Consider the following 26,282-nt stretch of genomic DNA (forward strand, 5'->3'; position numbering starts at 1 on the left):
AAATCTTCCAGTTCAAGGAAATCGAAGGTTGTTCTTGACGAGGAGTTATCCACTCTAGTTACCTCATATGATGCCATGGAAGAGAAGAGAGCAAATACTGTTGAGGCAATGAATGCCCTCGCTCGTGCCAAGAATAGTGAGAGTTATTTGTTATTGAGAAACAAACCAGATCGAGACGATGAAGAAGAAGAATTATTGAAAATGTTGAGGAAGGATCTATTTGGCAAATAAGATCATGTGTTATGCTTGTGTGTTTTCTTGTTTAAGTGTTTTGTGTTACGTGTGTTCAACCTCGGAGTCGTTGTATGTTTGTAATGGCATTTTAATGTTTCAATAAAATTTATGTTTTCGTTTGAATAAATCCGATTGAAATGACCACACCCTTCAAAATAATACAAAAGCTGAAATGACTACACACGCACAACAATACAAAATGAGACAGACTTATCACTGCACAAAAAAATCAAAGATGAAATGACAACACCCTGCAATTGCATGCCCTACTACACATGGCTCTACTATTGCATGTGTGACAACACTTGGCAGTGGTAATGCATGTGTGACAACACTTGGCAGTGGTAATGCATGTGTGACAACACTTGTTCTGCAAATGCATGCCCTCGTCAAGTCAATTATTTGAGCACATACCATTCATTATAAAACCTGACCAAATACACATCATAAGTATACCTATCAACATTTTGTTCTTCATATCATCAAATGGATCCAATCCTAAGTGAGTTCTTCAAACGACAATGGGAGTTGGAAGACAAAATACTTGAGAGGCAGCAAGAACTACTAGAAGAGTTGCAAAGGAGAAATGAAAAAACACATAAGAGAAAATCCATATACAGAGATCATCATGCAGCGCACGAGAGGCTCATGGCAGACTACTTTGCCGAATCGTGCACTTACACTGATGCACAATTCCGACGCAGGTATCGAATGAAAAGGCCTCTCTTTTTACGAATTGTGGACTCTCTATCCAATTACGACGACTATTTCACTCTGAGACGGAACAATGCTGGTAAGCTTGGTTTAACACCTATCCAGAAATGTACGGCTGCCATACGCATGCTCGCATATGGAGTCCCAGCAGATGCTTGTGATGAGTACGTGAAGATAGGGGAATCCACTGCAATCGAGTGTACTCGCAAGTTTTGTGAAGGGGTAGTAGCCTTGTTTGAAAATGAATACTTAAGACGACCAAATGTTGAAGACTTGCAGAGGTTGCTCCATGTTGGTCAGGAGCGTGGTTTCCCCGGGATGATTGGAAGTATCGATTGCATGCACTGGCAATGGAAGAATTGTCCTAAGGCTTGGCAAGGGCAGTTTACTAGTGGGCACAAAGGCACGGCAACAGTCATTCTCGAGGCGGTTGCGTCATATGATTTGTGGATATGGCATGCTTTTTTTGGCTTGCCTGGTACATTGAACGACATAAATGTACTAGATAGGTCGCCAGTTTTCGACGACATTGAGTCGGGTGAAGCTCCAAGGGTAAACTTCACTGTGAATGGGAGACAATACAATCTTGCATACTATCTTGCTGACGGAATCTATCCTAAATGGCCTGTCTTCGTCCAGTCAATTCAAATGCCCCAAGGAAACAAACAGCAATTTTTTGCCAAACAACAAGAGTCATGCAGGAAGGACGTGGAACGCGCATTCGGGGTTCTCCAGGCACGGTTTGCTATTGTCCGCCAACCAGCTAGAATGTGGGACCTTGATGTCTTAGGGAAAATTATGAGGGCGTGCATTATTTTACATAACATGATAGTAGAGGATGAACGAGATACGTATTCCCGAAACTGGGAAAATCTAGACTTCGAACAGTCATCAGGCTCTAGTGCCTCTTTCAATGTTCAAACAGAAGTATTGCCTGAGTTTCAAGTGCATGTTCAAGGCCGGTCCGATTCGAATATTCCGACTAGAGCCGAGCTGCGAGATAGGGTCCAACATATTCAGTTGAAGAAGGATCTGGTCGAGCACATTTGGCAGAAATTTGGAACAACCCTCGATTAGATTTACCAATTTACTATGTGTTTTCTTCAATATTTTTAATAATTCGTGTATGTTTGGTAGTGGCAGGAGAGAGAGTGTAAAAATTTGCCTACTTGCTGGAGATGGTCTTATAGTAATCTTTTCTATTCCGTGCTTGAAGAGGAATAAATCATCAGTAAGGGTAATTTCGGAAATTTTAAATTAAACCAAAGTTTTCTTCTTGCTGGTAGCTTTGTTTCTTCTTCCCCCACTTTCTCTTGACCTTCTTCATCTCCTTGCTAAATGAAAAGAATGGGTTAAATCGGGATGTGTAATTCAAACTTTGATACAAATTGGTCTTCCAAGTGTTATGATGATTAATTAGAAGAGAGAGCACCGAGCAATTCGGCCCAGACTCTTTGATGTGGATTGTTGGGTTTGTCAGGACTTGGAGTCATGTTATTTTGGGTCCAATTCTTTGCTGCGGATTCAGAGGAGTTCATAAGAAGATGAATGATTTTGTTAGTTGCTTTAGAGCAGCTCCAACGTGGGGTTCTATTTTGCATCCCAAACTTTGGCATATTCCTTAGAATATGCTAAAATAGAGTTATGTAACTCAAACCATACTCCTCTATTTCCAACTCCATTTCAATTTCTCTCAATTTTTTAATTCTTTTACTTATTTTAAAAATATATAATGTAATCATATATTTAAATAAAATTAATTTTCTTTAATGGATTGATAATAAGAAATAGAATTAATTTTCTTTAATTCTTAAAATTTTATATTTCAATTAATATTATTTAATATTACCCTCATTTTGAATGTATAAAAATTATAAAAAAATAAAAGTTGTATAATATAAATAATATTAATAATATTATTATTAAATGTATTAATATAAATAATATTAGTAATAATATTATTAAATGTATTAATATAAAATAGGCATTCAAATTAAATTAAATAGACATTCATATTATTAAATCCACGACTATTATATAGAAAGCAAAAACATGAATTGAAAATTACATGACAAATAGGAAAAACATAATACATGAAAAATACTAAAAGTCTAGAAAGTCAATTCCTCCGTATCCACCTCCTCTGTAGTCAGGTATTTCGTATTGACTTCCTGCGTAGCTGTATTCAGGATTAGGAATATCAAATGAGGAACTCCTAGTTATATTTCTATTTAAAATCTGTTGTTGTTTAATTCGAAAATATTCGCGTTTTGTTGGATCGGTAATAACTTCCAGATCAACTAGCATAATTTCTTTCTCTTGTCGTTCTTGCTGAAGTTCTAACTTTTTCTTATCGTTTTCAGCCTTTAACATCATAGCCTGGTTCATTGTCAATCTTTCATTTTCTCGTTGTTCTTTACCTTTTTTTTAAAACTTCTAAGATCTCTTGGTTTCCTTTAGCAAAAGCTTCAAATTCAATGTTCCTATCAATTTCTTTTCGTCTTCTCAACTTCTCTTTCTTCCTTCCAATAGGTCGACTAGTTGAAGTGTCGATTGGCGAATGGTCGTCGTCATTAGTGGTATATGTCTGATTGTCTTCATTTAAATCGATGACAGGAGAGCTTGAATCAGATCCTTGAGATAAGCGAGACTTTGAAGTTTTGAAAGATGCAGAAGGCATGACACTTATATTTGCCCACTTCTCTGCATCCTTCAAAATCGGCCAAACATGATCAAATAGAAATCCTCTTTTCTCTTCTGGATCTTCTGCAAATATGATCCTAGCACGTTTATTCTACCACAAAAGAAGAAACAATTATTAGAAAAGGTGGAAAATAATTTAATAACCATCACACATATAATTCATATACTTACAATATCAAGTTCAGAAGCACCACTTGGATTGAGGCGCTCGACTTATCAAATGCATCCTCGAAATTTACTGATGGCTTTCATAATTAATTGCATTCGCATGAAAGAGACTTCAGACTCCTATGTTCGATGCAAACGTTGGAAATCCTTTCGTGAAATAGAGCTGAAATTCGCTCCCATAGCTTGTCTTTCTTTTGATTGGAACCTAAAACTGGATCCTAAGATATTTCAAGCCATGTAGCGCATAAAATTTGATCTTCTTCTTGTAAGAATGATTTTCCGCGACCGTATGCCATAAGAGAAGGTTGAAGAGTTGTTGAGAAGAGCTATGGAGGAGGAATGAGAAGAGTTGTGATGGAGGAATGAGGGATCCACTAGTATTTATAGTGAAAAATTATGGAGAATCCAATGCTGGTGGGAGAATCCAATGTGGGTAGAAAACGATGCGGGTGAGAGAATCCAATGTGAGTAGAAAACCAATGCTAGTGGGAGGATCCAATGCGGGTAGAAAACGATGCGGGTGGGAGAATCCAATGTGGGTAGAAAACCAATGCTAGTTGGAGTATCCAATGTGGGTAAAAAATGATGCGGGTGAGAAAATCCAATGTGGGTAAAAAACCAATGCTAGTGGGAGGATCCAATGTGGGTAGAAAACAATGTGGGTGGAAGAATCCAATATGGGTAGAAAACCAATGCTAGTTGGAGAATCCAATGTGGGTAGAAAACGATGCGGGTGGAAGAATCCAATGTGGGTAGAAAACCAATGCTAGTGGGAGAATCCAATGTGGGTAGAAAACGATATGGGAAAGAATCCAATGTGCGTAGAAACATTATATAATAACACAACATACACCTATTAACAACTCATCAACAATCTATAATTCATTTCTCCAAATCCCCTCTTCAACAATGACCTATGGAGATGGACCATCACACCTACCTTCTTCTTCTTCTTCTGATGACGAAACATTTTCTCATTACGTTGAACAATGGGAGGAGGATATGAAACAATGGGAGGAGGAGGATGAAATCTTAGCTCGTCTATATGCCTCTAACAATGAAATAATGGCTTATTTCTCTAAAGAGGAAGAGAGGCCAAAACGTATCGGCTCAGTTCCTGGTCATTTGGTAATCAACTGTGGGAGGGAAGAAGGTAATTCTCGACTCTACAATGACTATTTTTCTGATAATCCCACATACGGTGCAAATTTATTCCGTAGAAGATTCCGAATGCAAAGGAGTCTTTTCCTTCGTATCGTCGACGTTGTACGAGAGCACGATAACTATTTCGTACAGAAGGTGGATGGTGTCGGCCGGCTTGGACTATCTACTTTACAAAAAGTAACAGCAGCATTTCTCATGTTGGCATATGGTGCACCGACAGATAGTACTGGCAAATATGTAAGGATTGGTGAGTCAACTGTAATTGAATGTTTGAAGAAATTTTGCAGAGCAATTATAGAAGTGTATGGAGATGAATATCTTAGATCCCCCAATACCGACGATGTTGCAAGACTGTTACAAAAAGGCGAAGAGCGAGGTTTCCCAGGAATATTGGGAAGTCTAGACTGTATGCATTGAGAATGAAAAAACTGTCCAACAGCATGGGCAGGACAATACTTAGGACGTCACGGAGGCCCAACCATTATTCTTGAGGCAATAGCATCGTATGACCTATAGATATGGCATACATTCTTTGGCTTGCTAGGTTCTAATAACGATATTAATGTATTTCAAGCATCTAATTTGTTTGACAACCTAACACAAGGTATTACTCCTCCTGCTCATTATACAATTCAAGGAAAGAATTATGATGTCGGTTATTATTTGGCCGATGGCATATATCCGAAATGGCCAACGCTTGTTCAAACCATTTCCAAATCCGAGGATAAAAAGAAACAATATTTTGCAATGATGCAAGAAGCTTGTCGAAAAGATGTGGAGCGAGGGTTTGGTATTCTCCAGTCAAGATTTGCTATAATCAAGGGCCCTGCACGGTTTTGGGATAAACAAACTTTGCATGATATCATGACCACTTGCATAATAATGTACAACATGATTATTAAGGATGAACGTGATGAGCTGTTTGTGGAAAAATTTACAGTAAAAGAAACAAAGGAAAATTGATTTGTATTCCTTTAATCTCAGTTACAATTGGATTTCCTGATTACAAAAGAGAAGAGAATGATCTAGATTCTCCTCTTTGTTTAATTCTGGGTTCTTCACGGTGGCGATGAGATGCCTCCCTCGATTGCTCGCGTCGAGTTTGCTTCTCGTTGACGATCCGACGTTTTGATTCACTGGAACGATGTCTTCTCCTCACGATTTGACGTTGTGGAGAACTTGCGTGGCAAGTTTAAAACTCTTGATGAGTTGATAACTCTGATCGAGTTTAGAACTCTTGAAAAAGAGTTGATTGGAACCGAGAATCGGTTCTCAAGCCAAGGCCGAAGGCTTCAAGGAATGCTCCAAAGGATGAATGTCGATCTCTCCCTTTGCTGCCAAGAAGTTCTAACCGACCGTCCGAACCCCTGAACTGAATTGATTTTCAGTTATTTATAGGGGATTAAGGGGTGTAACCACCTCCTTAATTCGCTCCTAAGTGGGGCTAATGGGATGTAACCGCCCCCTTAAATCACTCCTGAGTGGAGTTGTGATCCCCTCAGATCGTGGAAAGCGGTTTTGAAACCGTTTAGAACGAGTCAAACGCAAATCCTGTATTCTGGAATGAAATCTGCATTTGAACGTAGTGTTTGTGAGCTGCGTCTGGCGGCGATTAGAGTTGCGTCTGGCAGCGCTTGGAGCTGCGTTGAACAGCGGTTGGAGCTGCGTTGAGCAGCGGTTGGAGCTGCGTTGAGCTGCAGTATGAGCTGCGTTGGGCAGCGGTATAGAGCTGCGTTGGGCAGCGCTTGGAGCTGCGTTGAGCTGCGTTCGTGGCTATGAACGCGATGCGTCTTGATGCTGGGGGGCGGGGAGGACTTCCACAGTTTGATTTGAAGAGACCGTCGATTTGTAGTCTCTTTCTATCGAAGCGTTGCAAGGATCATCATTTTGTAATCTTTGCTTTAGCTCTATGATATGTGAGAGTCGTCAGATTGTAACTCCCGATGTTGATTATGAAGGCTGTTTGATTAGAGCTTCCATCAATTGTCGTGAAGGTCGTCAGATTGTAACCTTTAGCGATCTACGTGAAAGTCTTCAAATTGTAACCTTCTAGAAAACGTCAGAGTGTAACTTCCATCATCGGTGTTTTGATGGGGATCAGCTATCTATTGTGATTTTTAGACAGCCTACAGAACCCCCTCCAAAGTTTTCGAAAGTTCGCGGTTGACTGGGACGAATTTTCGGAATACTTTGGATCTCAACTCTGATCTTGGAGCTGTTGATTCCTTGTGGTAAAGGATTTGTTCTCTGCACTTGCTTCGAAGGCATCTTGGTTGAAGGGATTTGCTACGTAAGACCTGTGTGAAGGTATGCGCCATAATCCTGCTTCTGGAATGTGGGGGAGGACCCTGCATTTTGAACTTGAGATGCGGGTCTCACCCTTACATGTTGAATTTGGAACACGGGTGTGACCCCGGCGTTCGGTTTTTTGCATCGTGGGTCTGACCTCAACGTTTTGACTTAAGACATGGAAGTGGCTTCTGTGCATTTTTGACTAAGTCTTTGAGACTTGTCTTTGGCTCATCTGTTTTAAGTCTCGGCTCACATCCATTAAGCTGATGGACCTGCAAACGTGCATAGGATTTTTGGCAAACCCTCAGCCATCAACGGATTTGATAAGCCTTTACCGACTACCGTTTGAGTCGGGCTAGCATGTGGATTGTCTAAGTCAGTTCCACATGTAACGTTGTGCTAAGAGAATGAACTCTCTTAGGCTTGATGCTATGATTTTGAATACATAGACTTTGTTATTTTCACAGAAAAAGACTAACCGGTAACGCGTGTTAGGCGTAGGCTTATCCCTACTTAGGATTTGGGACAAAGTTCCCCATGCGTGTAAGGCATGAACAACCTGCTACGATGTTGAATACGTAGACTTTTGTCCTTTTTTACGGTGAAAGACTAACCGGCAACGCGTGTTAGGCGTTGACTTATCCCTACTTAGGATTCGGGATAAAATTCCCCATGCATGTGAGGCATGGATTTTGGTGCTACGATGTTGAATACGTAGGCTTTGTCACCATTTCTTCCTGTGTTATATTTTTACTTGAAACACTGAAAGAAAATTAAAAACGCCAGAGGTGTAGTATTAACTTGGCATAAATTTTCACTAAGAGTGAAATTCAGAAATTTTCTTTGTTATCACTAGGATAATTCCAGAAAATGAAAACTTGCTATTCTTGTTGAAAAAGAATTAACAAGTTCATTGGGGTTTTTGATTGTTAGAGGTGTGATGTTAACCTAACAGTATTTTATGGACCTATCGCTCTGTTGACGAGAGTCGATAAGTGGAAAGTGTTACGATCGGAGCAACTTTGAGGACCTATCGCTCTATTGACGAGAGTCGATAAGTGGAAAGTGTTGCGATCGGAGCAACTTTGAGGACCTATCTCTCTGTTGACGAGAGTCGATAAGTGGAAAATATTGCGATCGGAGCAACTTTGAGAATCTATTGCTCTGTTGACGAGAGTCGATAAGTTGATTTTGTCAGAGGTGTGATATTAATGTGACAAGAAGAATATTACGATCGGGGCAATTTTGAAGACCTATCGCTCTATTGGGGAGAGTCGATAAGTGGATTTTGTCAGAGGTGTGATATTAACGTGACAGGAAGAATATTGCGATCGGGCAACTTTGTGGATTTATCATCCTATTGAAGAGGATTGATAAGTTGATTTGTCAGAGGTATGGTGTTAACGTGACAGGATTGTGTTGCGATGGAAGCAAATTTGTGAACTTATCATCCTATTGATGAGGATTGATAAGTGGGTTGTGCATTTTTGTCAGAGGTATGATGTTAACGTGACAAGAATGTGTTGCGATTGGAGCAACTTTGTGGACTTATCATCCTATTGATAAGGATTGATAAGTGAGTTTTGTCAGAGGTATGATGTTAACGTGACAAGAATGTGTTGCGATTGGAGCAACTTTGTGGACTTATCATCCTATTGAGGAGGATTGATAAGTGGGTTTGTCAGAGGTTTGTTGTTAACGTGACAAGATTTGTGTTGCGATTGGAGCAACTTTGTGGACTTATCATCCTATTGAAGAGGATTGATAAGTAAATTTGTCAGAGGTTTAGTGTTAACGTGACGAGAGTTTGTGTTGCGATTGAAGCAACTTTGTGGACTTATCATCCTATTGACGAGGATTGATAAGTGAATTTTGTCAGAGGTATGGTGTTAACATGACAAGATGATGTGTTGCGATTGGAGCAACTTTATGGACTTATCATCCTATTGATGAGGATTGATAAGTGGGTTTTGTCAGAGGTTTAGTGTTAACGTGACAAGATTTGCGTTGCGATTGGAGCAACTTTGTACACTTATCATCCTATTGAAGAGGATTGATAAGTGAATTTGTCAGAGGTTTAGTGTTAACGTGACGAGAGTTTGTGTTGCGATTGGAGCAACTTTGTGGACTTATCATCCTATTGACGAGGATTGATAAGTGGATTGTCAGAGGTATGGTGTTAACATGACAAGAGGATGTGTTGCGATTGGAGCAACTTTGTGGACTTATCATCCTATTGATGAGGATTGATAAGTGGGTTTTGTCAGAGGTTTAGTGTTAACGTGACAAGATTTGCGTATTTGTGATTTGAACAAGATTTTGAAGACTAGCGTCTTGCTGGGGAGAATTGCTAAGTGAGTGTATCATCAGAAGCGATGAATTTTGATACTAAGATTTTGAAGACTTATTGCTAAGTGAGTGTATCATCAGAAGCGATGAATTTTGATACTAAGATTTTGAAGACTTAGTGTCTTGTTGGGGAAGATTGCGATTTTGATACTAAGATTTTGAAGACTTAGTGTCTTGTTGGGGAAGATTGCGATTTGAGCAATTTTGAGGATCTATCATCCTATTGAAAAGGATTGATAGGTTGATTGTCAGAGGTGTATTGTTAACGTGACAAATTGGAGCGATGTCAGCTGCATTCATACTCTGTGGGGATGATGATCGTCAGAAGTGTAATGTTAACTCGACGATGTGAAATATTCGTTACTCTTAATCCAATGGATTTCAAGTAACCAACCCCCAGTCTTGATTAGGACTTAGCAGGGGAATAAAAAGAGATAGACAAAGCACATCACCTAGTAGGGCACTATCCATGAAGTCAGAATAGAGGCACATCACCTGGTAGGCCATTATCTGATGAGTTTGACTATCAGAGGTAACTGTTAACGTGATAGTTTTGTGGACCCGCCATCCTACTTGAAGAGGATTGGTAGGGGAATTTGGAGGAAAAGGACTATCAGAGGTGATCATTAACGTGATAGTTGTGGTGGACCCGTCATCCTACTTGAAGAGGATTGGTAGGGGAATTTAGAGGAAAAGGACTATCAGAGGTGACGGTTAACGTGATAGTTTTGGTGGACCCGCCATCCTATTGAAGAGGATTGGTGGGGGAATTTGGAGAAACTAGACTATCAGAGGTGATCATTAACGTGATAGTTTTAGTGGACCTGTCATCCTATTGAAGCGGATTGACAAGTTGATGGACGTGATAGTTTTGGTAGATTTTGTGGTTGACAGAGGTATTACAGGAAGAGTCTCTCTAAATCTGCCCACCTTTGGATACATCCGGCAGGTAGTTTCCTGAACCATTCAAAGGCAACTCCCTTAAGGGTGCCAATGAACAATCGAGCCAGTATGGCATCGTTTGATATTATATTTCCAGTCTGTGACTTGAAATGATAAATATGTTGGTTCGGTGATCCCGTGCCGTCAAAAGTTTGTAGCGTCGGGACTTCAAATTTTGGAGGATAAGGGGCTGCGTCCCATTCGGCAGGGTAGGGCCTGACAACTCCCTCATCTTGGAGCTCGCTTCTGTTAGCAATGGCTTTGAGGCGGGCTTCAAATTCTTCTATTTTAGCAGACTGAAGATTCAGCTTGTTCTCAGTCTCTCTTCCTTCATCAGAGGAAGATTCCAGGTTGTGGGCTTCTTGGTCAGAAGCCGTGTCATTAACCACTTTTCCCTTCCCTTTGCTTGTGTGAGGTCGAGATGAAGACGTTTTTCCTCTCCGGGAGGATTCTTGCCTAAACAGCGAATCTGTCTCCTGAGATTTGGCCTTGTCTGTGATGAGTTGAGTCAACAGGGCCATGAGTTCATTGATGGCCTCCTGCTGAGATTTGAGCATGGCCTCTTGCTCAGCAATTCTCCTTACCAGGTCTTCATGGTTTCCCGTCATATAGGCGGAGCTCTCATGTTCAACAAAAGAGCTTGATGGTTGGAACTCTGCAATGGCTGAGTGTTTATCATCAGAATTGGTTCCTCTGGCTAACCGTCGATAGTTGATAGAGGGAATGGCTCCTGTTCGCGTCCGAGTGCGTTGGTAGACTCCTTCAAACTCGTTAGCGATTTCTCTGACGGTCGGTGAACGACTTGTCTCAGAGTTATCGAAACTAGGACCTGAGGCTTTCCCTCTGCCGATCACATTGATAGTGACCCTAGGATATTTGGTCTCTGGAGATTTCTTAACGTTCGTAAATTGGTTGAACACCAATAGTTGGGCCGCATATGAGCAGTATTGACATTCCGAGAGGACCGTAGGAATGACTTGTTGCATCGGTCTTTCTCTCGATATGAACTCTCTCAAATCTGTTGTAAAGATTCGAGGAGAATTACTCACTGATCGTGAGGTTTGAACTGGAACCCCCAGTCTATGATTGGACAAGACTGATTCTTGATGGATATGGATCTGGTTGAGATGCCTTGAATCCATAAACTTCTTATATTCGCCCCTCAATCTAGTCACGCTACGCAGAGTATTCGGGGGTCTCGCGAGAGTCGTGTTTCTGAAGCAGAAACGCAGAGCACATGGTTGCGTTTAGGCTCACAAACACGAAGCTCGTGTTGACTTGAGGATCGGCATTCTCGGAGATGTGCTCGTCGTAAGGATCTCCTCCTCCGTCGAGCGACGTTCTTCTTAGCCTGCTTCAAGGCCTTTGTCGCCTCCATGGGCATCTTTCGACCCGATATCCGTCGTCTTGGCGTGGGTTTGGCTGAAGCTGAGCCCACTCCATCGGGGGAGGGGCTATCCGAACAATCTTCCTTAGGCGGTTCGGCAGTAATTGGAGCAGTTAGACCTTTCGTCTCTTTGGAGACTTTGTGGATCTTGCGCATAGCCTTGAGGCTAAGGGATCCGGAGGAGAGGGCTTCCTCGAACTTGGCTTGATCAAACTCTATCACGAGAGTTTTGACGGTTGTTCCAGTGAGATGAACATCGGATTGCACCATAACTTCTTCGTCAGAGAAGCTAGTCCCCAGCGGAGTCGCCATCTTTTGTTTGTGGAAAAATTTGCAGTAAAAGAAACAAAGGAAAATTGATTTGTATTCCTTTAATCTCAGTTACAATTGGATTTCCTGATTACAAAAGAGAAGAGAATGATCTAGATTCTCCCCTTTGTTTAATTCTGGGTTCTTCACGGTGGCGATGAGATGCCTCCCTCGATTGCTCGCGTCGAGTTTGCTTCTCGTTGACGATTCGACGTTTTGATTCACTGGAACGATGTCTTCTCCTCACGATTTGACGTTGTGGAGAACTTGCGTGGCAAGTTTAAAACTCTTGATGAGTTGATAACTCTGATCGAGTTTAGAACTCTTGAAAAAGAGTTGATTGGAACCGAGAATCGGTTCTCAAGCCAAGGCCGAAGGCTTCAAGGAATGCTCCAAAGGATGAATGTCGATCTCTCCCTTTGCTGCCAAGAAGTTCTAACCGACCGTCCGAACCCCTAAACTAAATTGATTTTCAGTTATTTATAGGGGATTAAGGGGTGTAACCACCTCCTTAATTCGCTCATAAGTGGGGCTAATGGGATGTAACCGCCCCCTTAAATCACTCCTGAGTGGAGTTGTGATCCCCTCAGATCGTGGAAAGCGGTTTTGAAATCGTTTAGAACGAGTCAAACGCAAATCCTGTATTCTGGAATGAAATCTGCATTTGAACGCAGTGTTTGTGAGCTGCGTCTGGCGGCGATTAGAGTTGCGTCTGGCAGCGGTTGGAGCTGCGTTGAACAGTGGTTGGAGCTGCGTTGAGCAGCGGTTGGAGCTGCGTTGAGCTGCGGTATGAGCTGCGTTGGGCAGCGGTATAGAGCTGCGTTGGGCAGCGCTAGGAGCTGCGTTGAGCTGCGTTCGTGGCTATGAACGCGATGCGTCTTGATGCTGGTGTGCGGGGAGGACTTCCACAGCTTGATTTGAAGAGACCGTCGATTTGTAGTCTCTTTCTATCGAAGCGTTGCAAGGATCGTCATTTTGTAATCTTTGCTTTAGCTCTATGATATGTGAGAGTCGTCAGATTGTAACTCCCGATGTTGATTATGAAGGCTGTTTGATTAGAGCTTCCATCAGTTGTCGTGAAGGTCGTCAGATTGTAACCTTTAGCGATCTACGTGAAAGTCTTCAAATTGTAACCTTCTGGAAGTCGTCAGAGTGTAACTTCCATCATCGGTGTTTTGATGGGGATCAGCTAACTATTGTGATTTTTAGACAGCCTACATGAGCAAGAAGATATTATCGTTTCTACTCCACCATTAATTTCAAATGTTGAAGACATAGGGATGAACGATGTCGAACGGTTCCGACAATTCCTGACCCGACATAAGAAATTCAAAGACAAAGAAGCACACTTCACACTTTGAAATGCATTAATTGAACATTTGTGGGAGAGACACGGCAATGAAGTGATGTAACTTTTTTTTATTAAAGTTTCGATGTAATTCTAAGTTAATGTGTTTTATTTTAGTTTAAGCTCCAATGTATTATCATTTCTAATTACTTGTTTTGTAATTTTATATTTCGATATTAGTCTCATTTTAAAGGTATCGACGAGACATTTCCAATGATATTATTTTTATTAAAAAATATTTAATATATTAATATATATACAGATTTTAAGTAAGTATAAAAAATAATAACGGGATACAATTGGAATAATGAAATGTTGTTAAAGAGATTGAGGGTTAACTTTGGTATTTTTTTTGGGAATAGTAGTATAGAGCTCAAGGCCCGATTTTGCAGCTAACTGCAAAATTTGCAGTTCAGTTGGACGTGAGAGCGGCTCCAAAATGGAGATTTCGGGAACGGTTGGAGCTGTTCTTAGAGTAAGTAGGGGAGCAGCGGACCAACTATTTTGTTGAGTTAGGAAGGGAGGTAGACATTGAAAAATATTTTATTATTATTATTTTTAGAATACAAACATTCTCTCTACTATAAATTACTACACGGCTACACTCTTTTACAAATACTCACTATTTATTTTTTTCTTTCTTTGTTTCTCTCTTTATTTTTTTCTTGCTAGTGGGATGATGTCCATCGAATGCTTTAGGGAGTCATTTCTAGGTGATATTGCGGTAGGCGTACACGATAGAAATTAGGCTGCTATAGTGTTGCTACAATGACAGTTAGCAGATCTTGTAGCTGGTGAATATTGTAGCTAGGTTACTGTTGAAATAGTGGCTGAGGTATATAACTGCTGACTTTAACATATTTATCATCAAAAGAGATCGGATTAGTGATTGGGGAGATCCTGGTCGACAATCGCTGGGCATCAAGAGAGGATGACAGAAATGATGTAGTGAAGCAGGATAATTTTTGATGATTTTGAGAGAAGATAAAACATTAATTAGCTGCCCAGAAGTGGAAAATTTTGAACAAAAATACCCTTAATTGGGAGTTAATTATCATTAATTAACACCTGCTATATTGACACGTTAGCTTGCCACATGTACTGTCCCATGGATTTGTCCCATTTTCGGGTCCTGCTAGCACTACTCATACATCTTTTACCCTCCTAATTAAGACCCTCTAATTTATGTAAATTAAAATTACTAAGGTATAAATGTTGTTGGTTAGACTTTTCTGTTTGATACACCCTCAAATTTATTTAAATTTGCTAAGAGTTGTTGGCTAGAATTTTCTGTTTGATATTGTAGGCTATCTAAAAATTACTGTAAATAGTTGATCCTCATCAGTGTGAAGATAGAGAAGAAAGACGGTGGGGTCCAGAATCTTCATAAGGATTACAAACAGATGATCCTTGCTGTTGATGTCCGAGATCACACAGTCGATGGGAGCTATCCGCTGATGACGAAGATTAAGAGGATGAGAGATGGGGTCGACTCCTCCTTCGATTTTATGCCCGATCCTTGGAAATGGATTTCCTGATTCTTCTGCATAAACAATAAGAATGAACTCGTAAGAGGACGGAGCTTGTTTTCCCTATGATACCTCCGACGGTCAAGTCAGCTGGTGAGCTTGAGTGGGGTTTGAGGGAGAGTCCCGGGACCATTGAGGTCCTTGTAAGGGGGTACTCTTTTAGAGTTATTAGTAAAAATAAAATAGATCAAGAGGGAGAAATGATCCCCCGAATTTAATGAAGGTCCAGCCTCTTAGTAGAGTCAAGATTAAAAGAAAGAAGAATCTCCCCCTTCTTACCCTCCTTCCTCCCTTTTATAGTCCTTTGTCCCTGAGATTCCAACCCTTGGCTCTGACTATACACAGGAGGGCGGTGGTGGGGTAAGCAGACAGGCTGCTGAGTCATCCTCCACTTTATAGATGTCGGCTGGCGACTGGAGGGGAAGTCATTCGAGCACAGGAGAGGATGTTTCCAACATATCCTGGATTTGACAGATGAGGCATGACGGAAGATAGACTGGCTGCTTGGTCATTCTTTGCTTTACAGATATCGGCTGGCGACTAGAAGGGAAGTCATTCGAGCACAGGAGAGGATGTCTTAGTGATATATGGGAAGTGACTTGTGAGCAGAGTAAGTTGTTTATGCCTGAGATTTGTCAGAGTTGAGATCTTGATGGGATCGATCAATACTGTAGTGTCGATTGATGTATATCTGAAGGGAGCTGAGTTGGATTGTATCCCCTCAGTAGAGACGGGTTGGTTTTTAAGTTATCCCTATGATTTGCCGACCATATAGTCGAGTGAGCTTCTGGCCAAGGAGATAGCCGAGTAGATGGTAGAGCCGACTATTTGAGGAGTCATCTCGATTTATGAGGGGTCGACTAATCCCGCACTTTGCGTCGGTAAAGATGACTCGTTTGCTCGACGGATCAATAGACTCGTTCTTGGATGGACTTTGGGCTGCTAAGCTGGTTTGGGTCATAGCTCTTTTCGGCCTATGAAGACATAGTTTCTTGATATTTTTGTCTTTACATGGTGAATTACCATAACACTTGCAGAACTTGAGAAAAGAGATTACCATTGACGATCTCTTCAAGGCCAAACGCGAAGGTCCACTGGAGACACCAAAAAATACCAAGAAATAAAGCAAGGTTAAACCTCGCTACAAGCATGACGAGGCTCATCATTATAATGAACCTCATCTCAGCCAACAAAACCCATCATGATGATGAACGTCATTGAAGACGAAGTCCATCCGCAGACGAACCTCGTCAAACGACACTTCACTCTCAAAAGACGAACTTCGTTATTGAAGACGAAGTTCGCGCAGAAATAAAGTTCGTCATTGAAGATGAGGTTCGTCTAGAAATGAAGTTCGTCATTGAAGACGAAGTTCGTCGTTGCCATTATTGATGAACCTCGTACATAGCCGAACCTCGTCTGTCATAATTTTCAGAGACTACATTTGAGGAGGGTTAAGACCAATAACTCACTCATTTAGGGAGAGTTAATGACTACTAACTCACCCATTTAAGGAGAGTTAATAACCTCATTTATTTGGGAGTTAATGACCTCTAACTCCCTCATTATAAGGGGAGTTAAAGCCCATTAACTCACTCCATAATGGTCCTAAGCCTATAAATATGCATGATCAACATGAAATGAAGGGAAGAGATTGAGAGGCTAGTCAAAAAGCCTATCTCTCCTCCACTCTCATGGATATTCATAGATCATCGGCTAATCATTTGGTCTTAGAGCGTCGAAGCTCATAACGAGCATGACGAGGGTCATTACAATGACAGACCTCGTCCCAAACAATAAAGCTTGTCGTTAGAAACAAGATGTGAAGCTCGTCATTGGAAACGAGGTTCGAATCTCATCATTGGAAATGAGACTTGACATCAAAGATGAAGCTCGTCATTGGAAACAAGGTTCGAAGCTCGTCATTGGATACGGGGTTCAGAGTTCATCATCAGAGGTGAAGTCTGTCAATGAAAACAAAGCTTGTTATCAGATTTAAAGCTTGGCAGTGAAGACAAAGCTCATTATTAAGGAAGCTCACGAGGCTCATCACGCAGCGAGGTTCGACATCAAAGACGAGGCTCGCCACGTAATGAGGCTCGAAATCAAGGACGAGGTTCACCAACGCAGTAAAGTTCGTCACCCACATTAAATCAGGCTGTAACAGCCACGAAGACCCAGTCAGTCACGTGGGCTAGATTCAAAGAGTCAGTTACGCCACGACTCCATAATTTTAGCATATCAGTTACGCCCACGACTCCACGATTGTAGCACGTCGGTTACGTGCTAAAGCTCTATAAATAGCCACGAGTAGCTATGAAGAGTTGGTTGTTTTCGTCAAAAGTTGCTCTCGTTGTGGAATTCATTATATTTTCAGTTGATTACAACAAATTCAAAAGAAATAGTCTTTTTATAAGACTTCTTTTACACAACAAAATGAAAATTACAACTTCTTAGAAACAAACGGAGGATCGTTGTTTGGATCGCTGCTTGCGTGTGATCTTTGCCTGTGCCGGGAGCGCTTTGACTCATGGACGGATCGTTGTTTGGATCGCTGCTTGCGTGTGATCTTTGCCTGTGCCGGGAGCGCTTTGACTCATGGACCGCCAAATCACAGATTCTGATTGAATCGTGAGGGGTTTAGTGATTCTTCCTTCGTTTATCGAAGTAAGAATTTGAAGTGAAGATCTTATCAAAGTAAGACGATCACTCTTCTTAAGATCAAGTCAAAGCTCGAATCTCAAGGAATTACCAGAAGCTCAGGAACTCTGCTCTGTTTGCTCCAAAATGCTCAAAAATGATCAGTCCCCCTCAAAAATCGATCTCAGCAGTTATTTATAGCCTCCAGGAACAGTTAGAGGAAATATGCTCGCGAGACAACATTTGCTGTCTCGGCTACCGAGACAGTGTTTGCTGTCTCGAAAGCCTGTCTCGGGTTCCGAGACAGTAAACACTGTCTCGGGTTCCGAGACAGTAAATACTATCTCGAAAATCTTCAACCGCCTGACAGTTTTCTTGTAACTGCCTTCCCATGTTTTATAACTCCGTTATTTTGGCAGTTATCAACGTGATTCTCGCCCACGACGTTTCCCACGTTCTTAAACAGTTGGTGGCCATATGTCGGCGGTTACAAAACAGTTTCTAACTTTTTTGAGAGCTGTCTCACGAGCGAGACAGAGAATACTGTCTCGTGGACGAGACAGAGAATACTATCTCGCATGGTGAGACAGAGAATACTGTCTCGCTGGCGAGATAGTAAATACTGTCTCGCTGGCGGGACAGCAAAGCCTGTCTCGCTGGCGGGACAGCAGTAAAGACCGTCTCACGTGCGAGACAACCCATACTTGTGTTCTTCTGACTTTTTTGGATGATATCCTTTTTGAGCTGTATTCGAATATCTTTCAGCATTTTTTGACGCCTACATTGGTTGGTTGGTTGATCGTTAATTAATTGGAGATTTCCAAGCTTGGACTTCACAAAGCATCAGAGATCATAGTTTCTGCATGCTGATTCGGAGTACGAACCTCAATTCCATCCGGTTAACGAAGGTCAAAAGCTCTTGTGATCTTGTTCTGATCGTCAACGGGAGGCAAGCTCGACTCAAGCATCGGGGGAAGCATCCTTTTGCCACCTAGAATCCACTTTAAACAAAAGAGAAGCTGAATTAATCTTCTCTTCATCTGTAATCGAGAGAGAGTGTGTGTGAGTGATTATAAGGGTTTCGTAGCAAGTGATCAAACTCATTTCTTAAAACAAGAGAATCAATCAATCCTTAAAATTTTCGACCTTACAAACGATGGCGACCACAGTGGGAGCAGCTATTCTCTCCGACGAGATGGTGGTGGTGCAATTAGACAAGATTACAGTAGGAACGGACGTCGAGACTCTGGTCATCGAATTTGACCAATCCAAATATGAGGATTTTCTTTCCTCTGGTATGTCTAGTCCCACGAAGGCACGAAAGTGTCGTCGAGTCTCGTATGAGACTTCAGCCCAAGTGGCTTCTAATGATTCAACTCGAGTTAGGTCCAAGCCCCTCAAAGAGGAGGCTCCAGAAACTAGTCGTCAGGCTAAGAAATAGGTTGTCAAGCAACCTAGCTGAACTTCAGCTTCTACTAGCCAAATTAAGACTTTTGAGAACGAACCTCGTCCAGCTTCGGCTGAGACAAAGGTTTCTACTGGTTCATTGTCGAGACGCACTCGACAACGTTGTAGACGTCAAAAAATGCTTACAGACATCTAAATACCACTCAAGACAAAGAGAAGGTGATAAACATCAGTATCTAAGTCATGGGAGATCATACAAGCCCAAAGGAAGCAAAATGATCTATGAATCAACACAAAACAATGTGAATTCACAGAACAATGCAAACTACAGCCGCTTGGTGTCGCGGCTCCGGCGCGGCAGCTCATGGCGCCGCGGCCATGGCGCGGCAGCATATCGTGCCGCGGCTAAGGCGCGACAACCTAAAGTACCGCGGCCATTAAAGGGCATGCTACAGCAGTTATAATGCAGTTATCTGATGATTATTGAAGCCCACGTGGCAACATATTAGAGATAGAACGTGTGCTAACGTGGACAGGCAGTTAGACCACGAAAAAGGTAGTTAAAGGTCGTGGGAGAATAGTTTCAAACACGTATGAACGTGGGTGTAACTGCCCCTTTAGCCGCGGCAGTGTCGACTGCCGCGCCCTTTAGCCGCGGCAGTGTTGACTGCCGCGCCCTTTGGCCGCGACAGTGTCGACGATCGGCTATTTCTTCAGTTATCGTCTAAGGAGGCTATAAATACCCCCCTATGGCCATCATTGATAGGGGCAGAGCATTTCCAGAGCAGATTAGAGCAGAGAGCCTTGAGTTTTGGTGAATTAGAGCAAGAAAGAGAGTCTTCCTTCTTCACAAACGTCCTCAAGAAACTTTTGGCGATTCCTAGAGATCTAAGCTCTGACTTGATCTTTAGAAGAGTGAACATCTTACATCGATAAGATATTCACTTTAAATTATTACTTCGATAAACGAAGGAAGAATTCCCAAAACCTTCACGATTCAATCAGAATTTGTGATTTGGTGGTCCACGAGTCAAAGCGCTCCCGGCACAGGCAAAGATCCCACGCAAGCAGCGATCCAAACAATGATCCTGTGTTTGTTTCTAAAAAGTTATAATCTTCCTTTTGTTGTGTAAAAGAAGTCTTATAAAAAGACTATCTCTTTTGAATTTGTTGTAATCGATCGAAGATATAATGAATTCCACAATGAAACCAACTTTTGACGAAAACAAACTGGCGACCACAGTGAGAGCCAACGGTCTCGCTGCCAAGACCGTCGTGTCGCAGCCAATTATCAAGATTCCAGTTGAATCCATGGTCGAATACGAATTCGACCAAACCAAGTTTGAGGAATATCTCTCATCATCCTCTTCAAGATCTTCATTGTCTCGTAAGTACAAGAGGATCTCAACATTGAAGAAGACTTCCATGCCAAAGAAGACACAGAATGAAGACTCTCGCCTGATTGTTGCTGAGGATTCTACTCATAACCTCTCTGCTCATAATGGCTCTTCGCCAAGTAAAGAGTCATTAAATCAAAGCCCACCAGCATTGACGAAAAGAGCTCGTCAGAGACAACGCCAACGCCGCGCTCGTCAAATAGCTAAGGCCTTGAAACAAACCGACGGAGTTCGTTATCATGCGGACTTAGAGTCGAGGAGACATCGAGTGGTTCAGTTGTCTCAACAACCAATCATTCATGTCTCTGCTAAACTCACGAAGGAGGAATGAACTATTGTCAAAAGGACTCGTTCGACCCTCAAAGAACGCATACAAAAACGTCGTGTAAATGCTGCTCATGTCCGAACTCTCCTACAACAAAAACGAGAAAGGAGGAAGGAAACAGTGACCAAAGAACCACCGAAACTCTGCCAAGTTTGGATTCCAAAGTCTGGACTTATGCAAAATCAGCATTCGGAGCCCGTTAAGACTCCATACCCGCAAGGGGGTGGTTCTAAACGTGTGACTCCCGACATAACCTTGGATCGCTCAAAGACAAAAATAAATTGTCCTGAGAATGCCAACAAGGTTTTACACCCCCAGAAGAAGACGCATTCACCAAATGATATCGTCATACCTGGGAGGTCATGCCAACAGACAATACGATTTTTTGTCAATCATACCGATGAATCGTATTATCAAGTTGGGGTTGTGAATAATTTTCGAAAGAGAGTTATTCGAGGAATAAACTCTCATTGTTCTTGTGCGCGACTCGTTAAAACAGCATCATCAGAATGTGACTGTTTCAAACGAGAAGCCATCCCACGAAGAGTCTCTGTATTGTCGAAGCCTAAACCGAGACATTTCTGATGATACAATGTCTAGCACGGGACAAACCAAAGAAGTGTTCACAATCACTTCTGATCAATTTGCTCAAATGCTTCAAGAAGCTCTAGCCAAGCAACGTGAAGAAATTAGAGCTGAGATGAAGACAGAGATGGAGTTAGCTATCCAACAAATGAGAGAATTGCTAACTCAACGGCCTCAACCTCCTGAGTCCAGTCAGCGAGCTGAATCCAGCCGCCACACTCAGAATGTTGTAGATGACAGTGATCCAGAAGTGGATAAAGTCATTATGGCTGATACACCTCCCAATAACAATAACGCCGGGGGTGGATTAACACATCCTACCAATAACGATATTGGGGGTGGTTTAATAGCACCTCTCACAGGGGGTGGTCTAATTCATTCTCCTCAACGTCCTTCGAACGAAGACATAGACGATAAAGGGAAAATGAAAGAGCTTGAAAACAAAGTCAATGCTTTGATGACGGCTCAAGAAGTTAAGAAGACGGGTATTCCATGTCCCTATCCAAGGGAATGGGATTCAATACCGTACCCGGCGAAGTTCAATCTGATTAACTTCACACCGTTTGAGGGGAAGAGTTCGCCGATTCAGCACTTGATTTATTTCAACTCTCATTTGGGCATGATAGGCTTTAATGGTCTGGTCATTCGTTGGCACCCTTCGTGGGCCCGCCTTCGATTGGTACCGACGTCTCAAGCCAGGGAGCATCAATTGTTGGGATGACATGAAAAGTTTGTTCCTCAACAATTTCTTCGATGATGACACCGAAGTGTGAATCGGAACCCTTCTGGATGAGAAGCAAAAAGACGGAGAGTCAGTCGACAATTTTGTCAAGCGCTTCCGTAACAAGGCAATGAATTGCAGAGATCCTGTTACAGAGGAGTTCATCCTGCAAACATGCCACAATAATCTCTCTATCGATGTCCTGGAAGTCCTGGGGGTCGTACCATCCAAAACTTGGAAGGATTTAAAAATGCGCGGTGAACAAGCTGAACACTTTCTTAAAAGAAAGAAAGTTGAGAGAGGTAAACCGACGACATCCACAATTCCTGTGAACGCAACTCTCGATCCGAGGATCCAAAAGGAGTATTCTTTCGAAGATGATGAAGCTCCAGCCATCTTGAAATACCTCCTCGCCAACGACAAGATCGAGCTACCACCTATTAAAGATCAGGAGGGAGCTAAAAGGATTACGGATCCAAACTACTGTGCGTACCACAGAAGGGTTCTTCATCCCACTGAGATTTGCTTCGGACTCAAAAATAAAATCCAAGCATTAATTGACTCCGGCGTCATAACGGCGAAACAAGCCAAGTAACTGTTTCCCCAACTCCAGTGGGTGCACGAGTATAAACTGTTTCCCCTCACTCCGAAAAGTATACGAGTATAAACTGCTCCTCGATACTCCAACATGTATATGAGTCTAAACTATTTCCTTTCTTTCATGGAAAGTTCCTGGAGAGCGTCATGCATAGTACTCTTAAGGATAACCCAATCATGCAGTTGAATATAATGATAAATCCAGTTTCATGAGAAAAGCTGGGGGTGGGTGGTTCATATAACGGGAAGTTCTCGGAAGAATGCTATATGTAATTTTCTTAGGGATAACCCGATCATTACAAACAAAGTGATAAACACTACATTCCCACGGTGATTTTACTGAGATGAGATTCGATCACTTCTTTAGATCAATCTTCCCTCACAAAATTCTTACTTGGTCAAACCTTTAAACAGTTAGGACCAAAGCCAAAATCCCCTCTCGATTCCTTCCATGAACGAGAGGTCTACAAATCGAATGATCAAACCTTTAAACAGTCAGGATCGCCTCAAAACTCCTACTTGGTCAAACCTTAACCAAAATCCCCTTTCGATTCATTTCATGAATGAGAGGTCCACTCCTGAATTGAATAATCAAACCCTATGACAGTCAGGATTATTCAAACCAGTCCAGATCCTTTAAGTGGAGACCTCACTTTGAGTTTCTTTTGCATCATCGGGTTCATCTCTACCAACAAACAAGAGACCAGGAGACAGAATATAAAATTCTTCCTCTCCATCATCGGGTTCATCTCTACCAACAAACAAGAGACCAGGAGACAGAATATAAAATTCTTCCTCTCCATCATCGGGTTCATCTCTACCAACAAACAAGAGACCAGGAGACAGAATATAAAATTCTTCCTCTCCATCATCGGGTTCATCTCTACAAACAAACAAGAGACCAGGAGACGGAATATAAAATTCTTCCTCTCCATCATCGGGTTCATCTCTACCAACAAACAAGAGACCAGGAGATAGAATATAAAATTCTTCCTCTCCGGTTTCGGGTTCATCTCTACCAACAAACAAGAGACCAGAATACTCCAATAGGTATACGAGTCTAAACTATTTTCCTAATCTCAACAGGAAGTTTCTGGAGAATATTACTCAAAATATTCTTAAGAATAACCTGATTACCTCCTAACGGGTATATGAGGTTAAACTATTTCCCGAACACTCCAATGGAGCATATAAGTATAAACTGTTTCTCCATTCTTCGATGGCAGTTCAAATTCAAGACTTCTACAACGGCCATGTGATAAACGCAGCACCAGAGGGATTTTAGCTATTCTACAAAGTACTGAATAAGCTAAAAGATAAAGAAGTCAAGGATTGAAGCCATCCATAGAGTATGTTACGCAACTTCCTCAACAAAGTACTGAAGAAATTGCAAGGAAAACTTATCATATCCAAAGTGTTCCAGACTCCTCTTCAAAATGATGAGTCTGTGATACTTTGGAGGGGGTATCTGTAGACGTCAAAAAATGCTTACAGACATCCAAATACCACTCAAGACAAAGAGAAGGTGATAAACATCAGTATCTAAGTCATGGGAGATCATACAAGCCCAAAGGAAGCAAAAGGATCTGTGAATCAACATAAAACAATGTGAATTCACAGAACAATGCAAACTACAGCGTGTGGGCGCGGCAGCTCATGGTGCCGCGGCTACAGCGCGGCAGCTCATAGTGCCGCGGCTAAGACGCGGTATGGTGCCGCGGCCAAGGCGCGGCAACTCATGGTGCCGCGGCCATTATAGGGGATGCTACAGCAGTTATAATGCAGTTATCTGATGATTATTGAAGCCCACGTGGCAGCATATTAGAGATAGAACGTGTGCTGACGTGGACAGACAGTTAGACCACGAAAAAGGTAGTTAAAGGTCGTGGGAGAACAGTTTCAAACACGTATGAACGTGGGTGTAACTGCCCCTTTCGCCGCGGCAGTGTCGACTGCCGCGCCCTTTGACCGCGACAGTGTCGATTGTCGCGCCCTTTAGCCGCGACAGCATCAACTGCCGCGCCTAAAGAGGCAGGTGTTGATCGGCTATTTCTTCAGTTATCGTCTAAGGAGGGTATAAATACCCCCCTATGGCCATCATTGAGAGGGGCTGAGCATTTCCAGAGCAGATTAGAGCAGAGAGCCTTGAGTTTTGGTGAATTAGAGCAAGAGAGAGAGTCTTCCTTCTTCACAAACATCCTCAAGAAGCTTTTGGCCATTCCTAGAGATCTAAGCTCTGACTTGATCTTTAGAAGAGTGAATATCTTACATCGATAAGATATTCGAAGAGTGAATATCTTACATCGATAAGATATTCGCTTCAAATTCTTACTTCGATAAACGAAGGAAGAATTATTAAACCCTTCACAGTTCAATCAGAATCTGTGATTTGGTGGTCCATGAGTCAAAGCGCTCCCGGCACAGGCAAAGATCCCACGCAAGCAGCGATCCAAATAACGATCCTGTGTTTGTTTCTAAAAAGTTATAATCTTCCTTTTGTTGTGTAAAAGAAGTCTTATAAAAAGACTATCTCTTTTGAATTTATTGTAATCGATCGAAGATATAATGAATTCCACAATGAAACCAACTTTTGACGAAAACAAACGTCAGCGCCAGAACCAAGCTCGCCACAGGGCTCGAGCCTTGGTCTCGCTAGACGGTTTCCACTATCAACCAAGGGTTGATCAACCTAAGGTCAACAAGTCTGACGAGGGTCAGGTGAATGAGGAACGTCCGAATAACAGACCTCACCCTCGTACCCGAGTAGGCTCTGACAACGAACTTCATTCTCAAAAAGAGGTTTAGCAGTTTTAACAAGCGATTCATACCGACGTTCGTAAAGAAAACGAACCTCAGGATAAGAGCCAACTGAGAAGGCACTAGCGTCGAGCTCGTTTTACCAACGAATGTCATCACATGAATGATAGAGTTCGTCAGTCTACCCAAATTCGTCAACCTCTATCATTCAGAGGGTCTCACTTGGGTAAAGCCAAGATCACAGAGTCAAATGGGGGTTGTCCTACTGGTGACCTTCGAGATTATCTCACGCACAAGCATAGCATGAGTCAGAGGCAATCTCATTTCTGTTGTGAGAAGCTTATTTCTACAGTACTTTTCCAATGCTCATGTGGAGAGTCAGCACGTAAATCTTCGGTCTTCGAACGGTTGATTGAGTCGTCGACGATTGAGTCATCAAGAAGAAGACGCTTTCATTCTAAAAAGCAAGCGTCCAAAAATCGTCACGTCGAAGTGACGATCAATATGGTTGGTAAAGGCAAGGGTAAAACCCAAGCCGATTCTTCTGAGTCCTCCGATCTTGAGTTTTCCCCATGATTATGAGAAGCACTCATTGAAAGACAGGGTGTTTACCAACACACTCGTACTCGTACCGGAGCAAGGATCCCGTTGTATTATCAAAAATTAGCAGATATATCCTATGATGTCGATGAAGAGCCTGAAAACTCTGTCATT

The 26,282-nt window shown here is 42.0% G+C and overlaps 1 protein-coding gene across 1 annotated transcript; it reads left to right on the forward strand.

The window, feature by feature from the left end:
• LOC109849653 lies at positions 721–2,076 on the forward strand. Its single transcript, XM_020419513.1, has one exon. The coding sequence runs from the start codon at positions 721–723 to the stop codon at positions 2,023–2,025; it is 1,305 nt and encodes a 434-aa protein (XP_020275102.1). The 3' UTR covers positions 2,026–2,076.

This window comes from Asparagus officinalis, chromosome 7, assembly GCF_001876935.1.
Source record: "Asparagus officinalis chromosome 7, Aspof.V1, whole genome shotgun sequence".
Lineage (NCBI taxonomy): Eukaryota > Viridiplantae > Streptophyta > Magnoliopsida > Asparagales > Asparagaceae > Asparagus > Asparagus officinalis.

What these genes read in the sequence shown, in the direction of transcription:
- LOC109849653 (XM_020419513.1), top strand. Translation starts at nt 721, where the DNA reads ATGGATCCAATCCTAAGTGAGTTCTTCAAACGACAATGGGAGTTGGAA.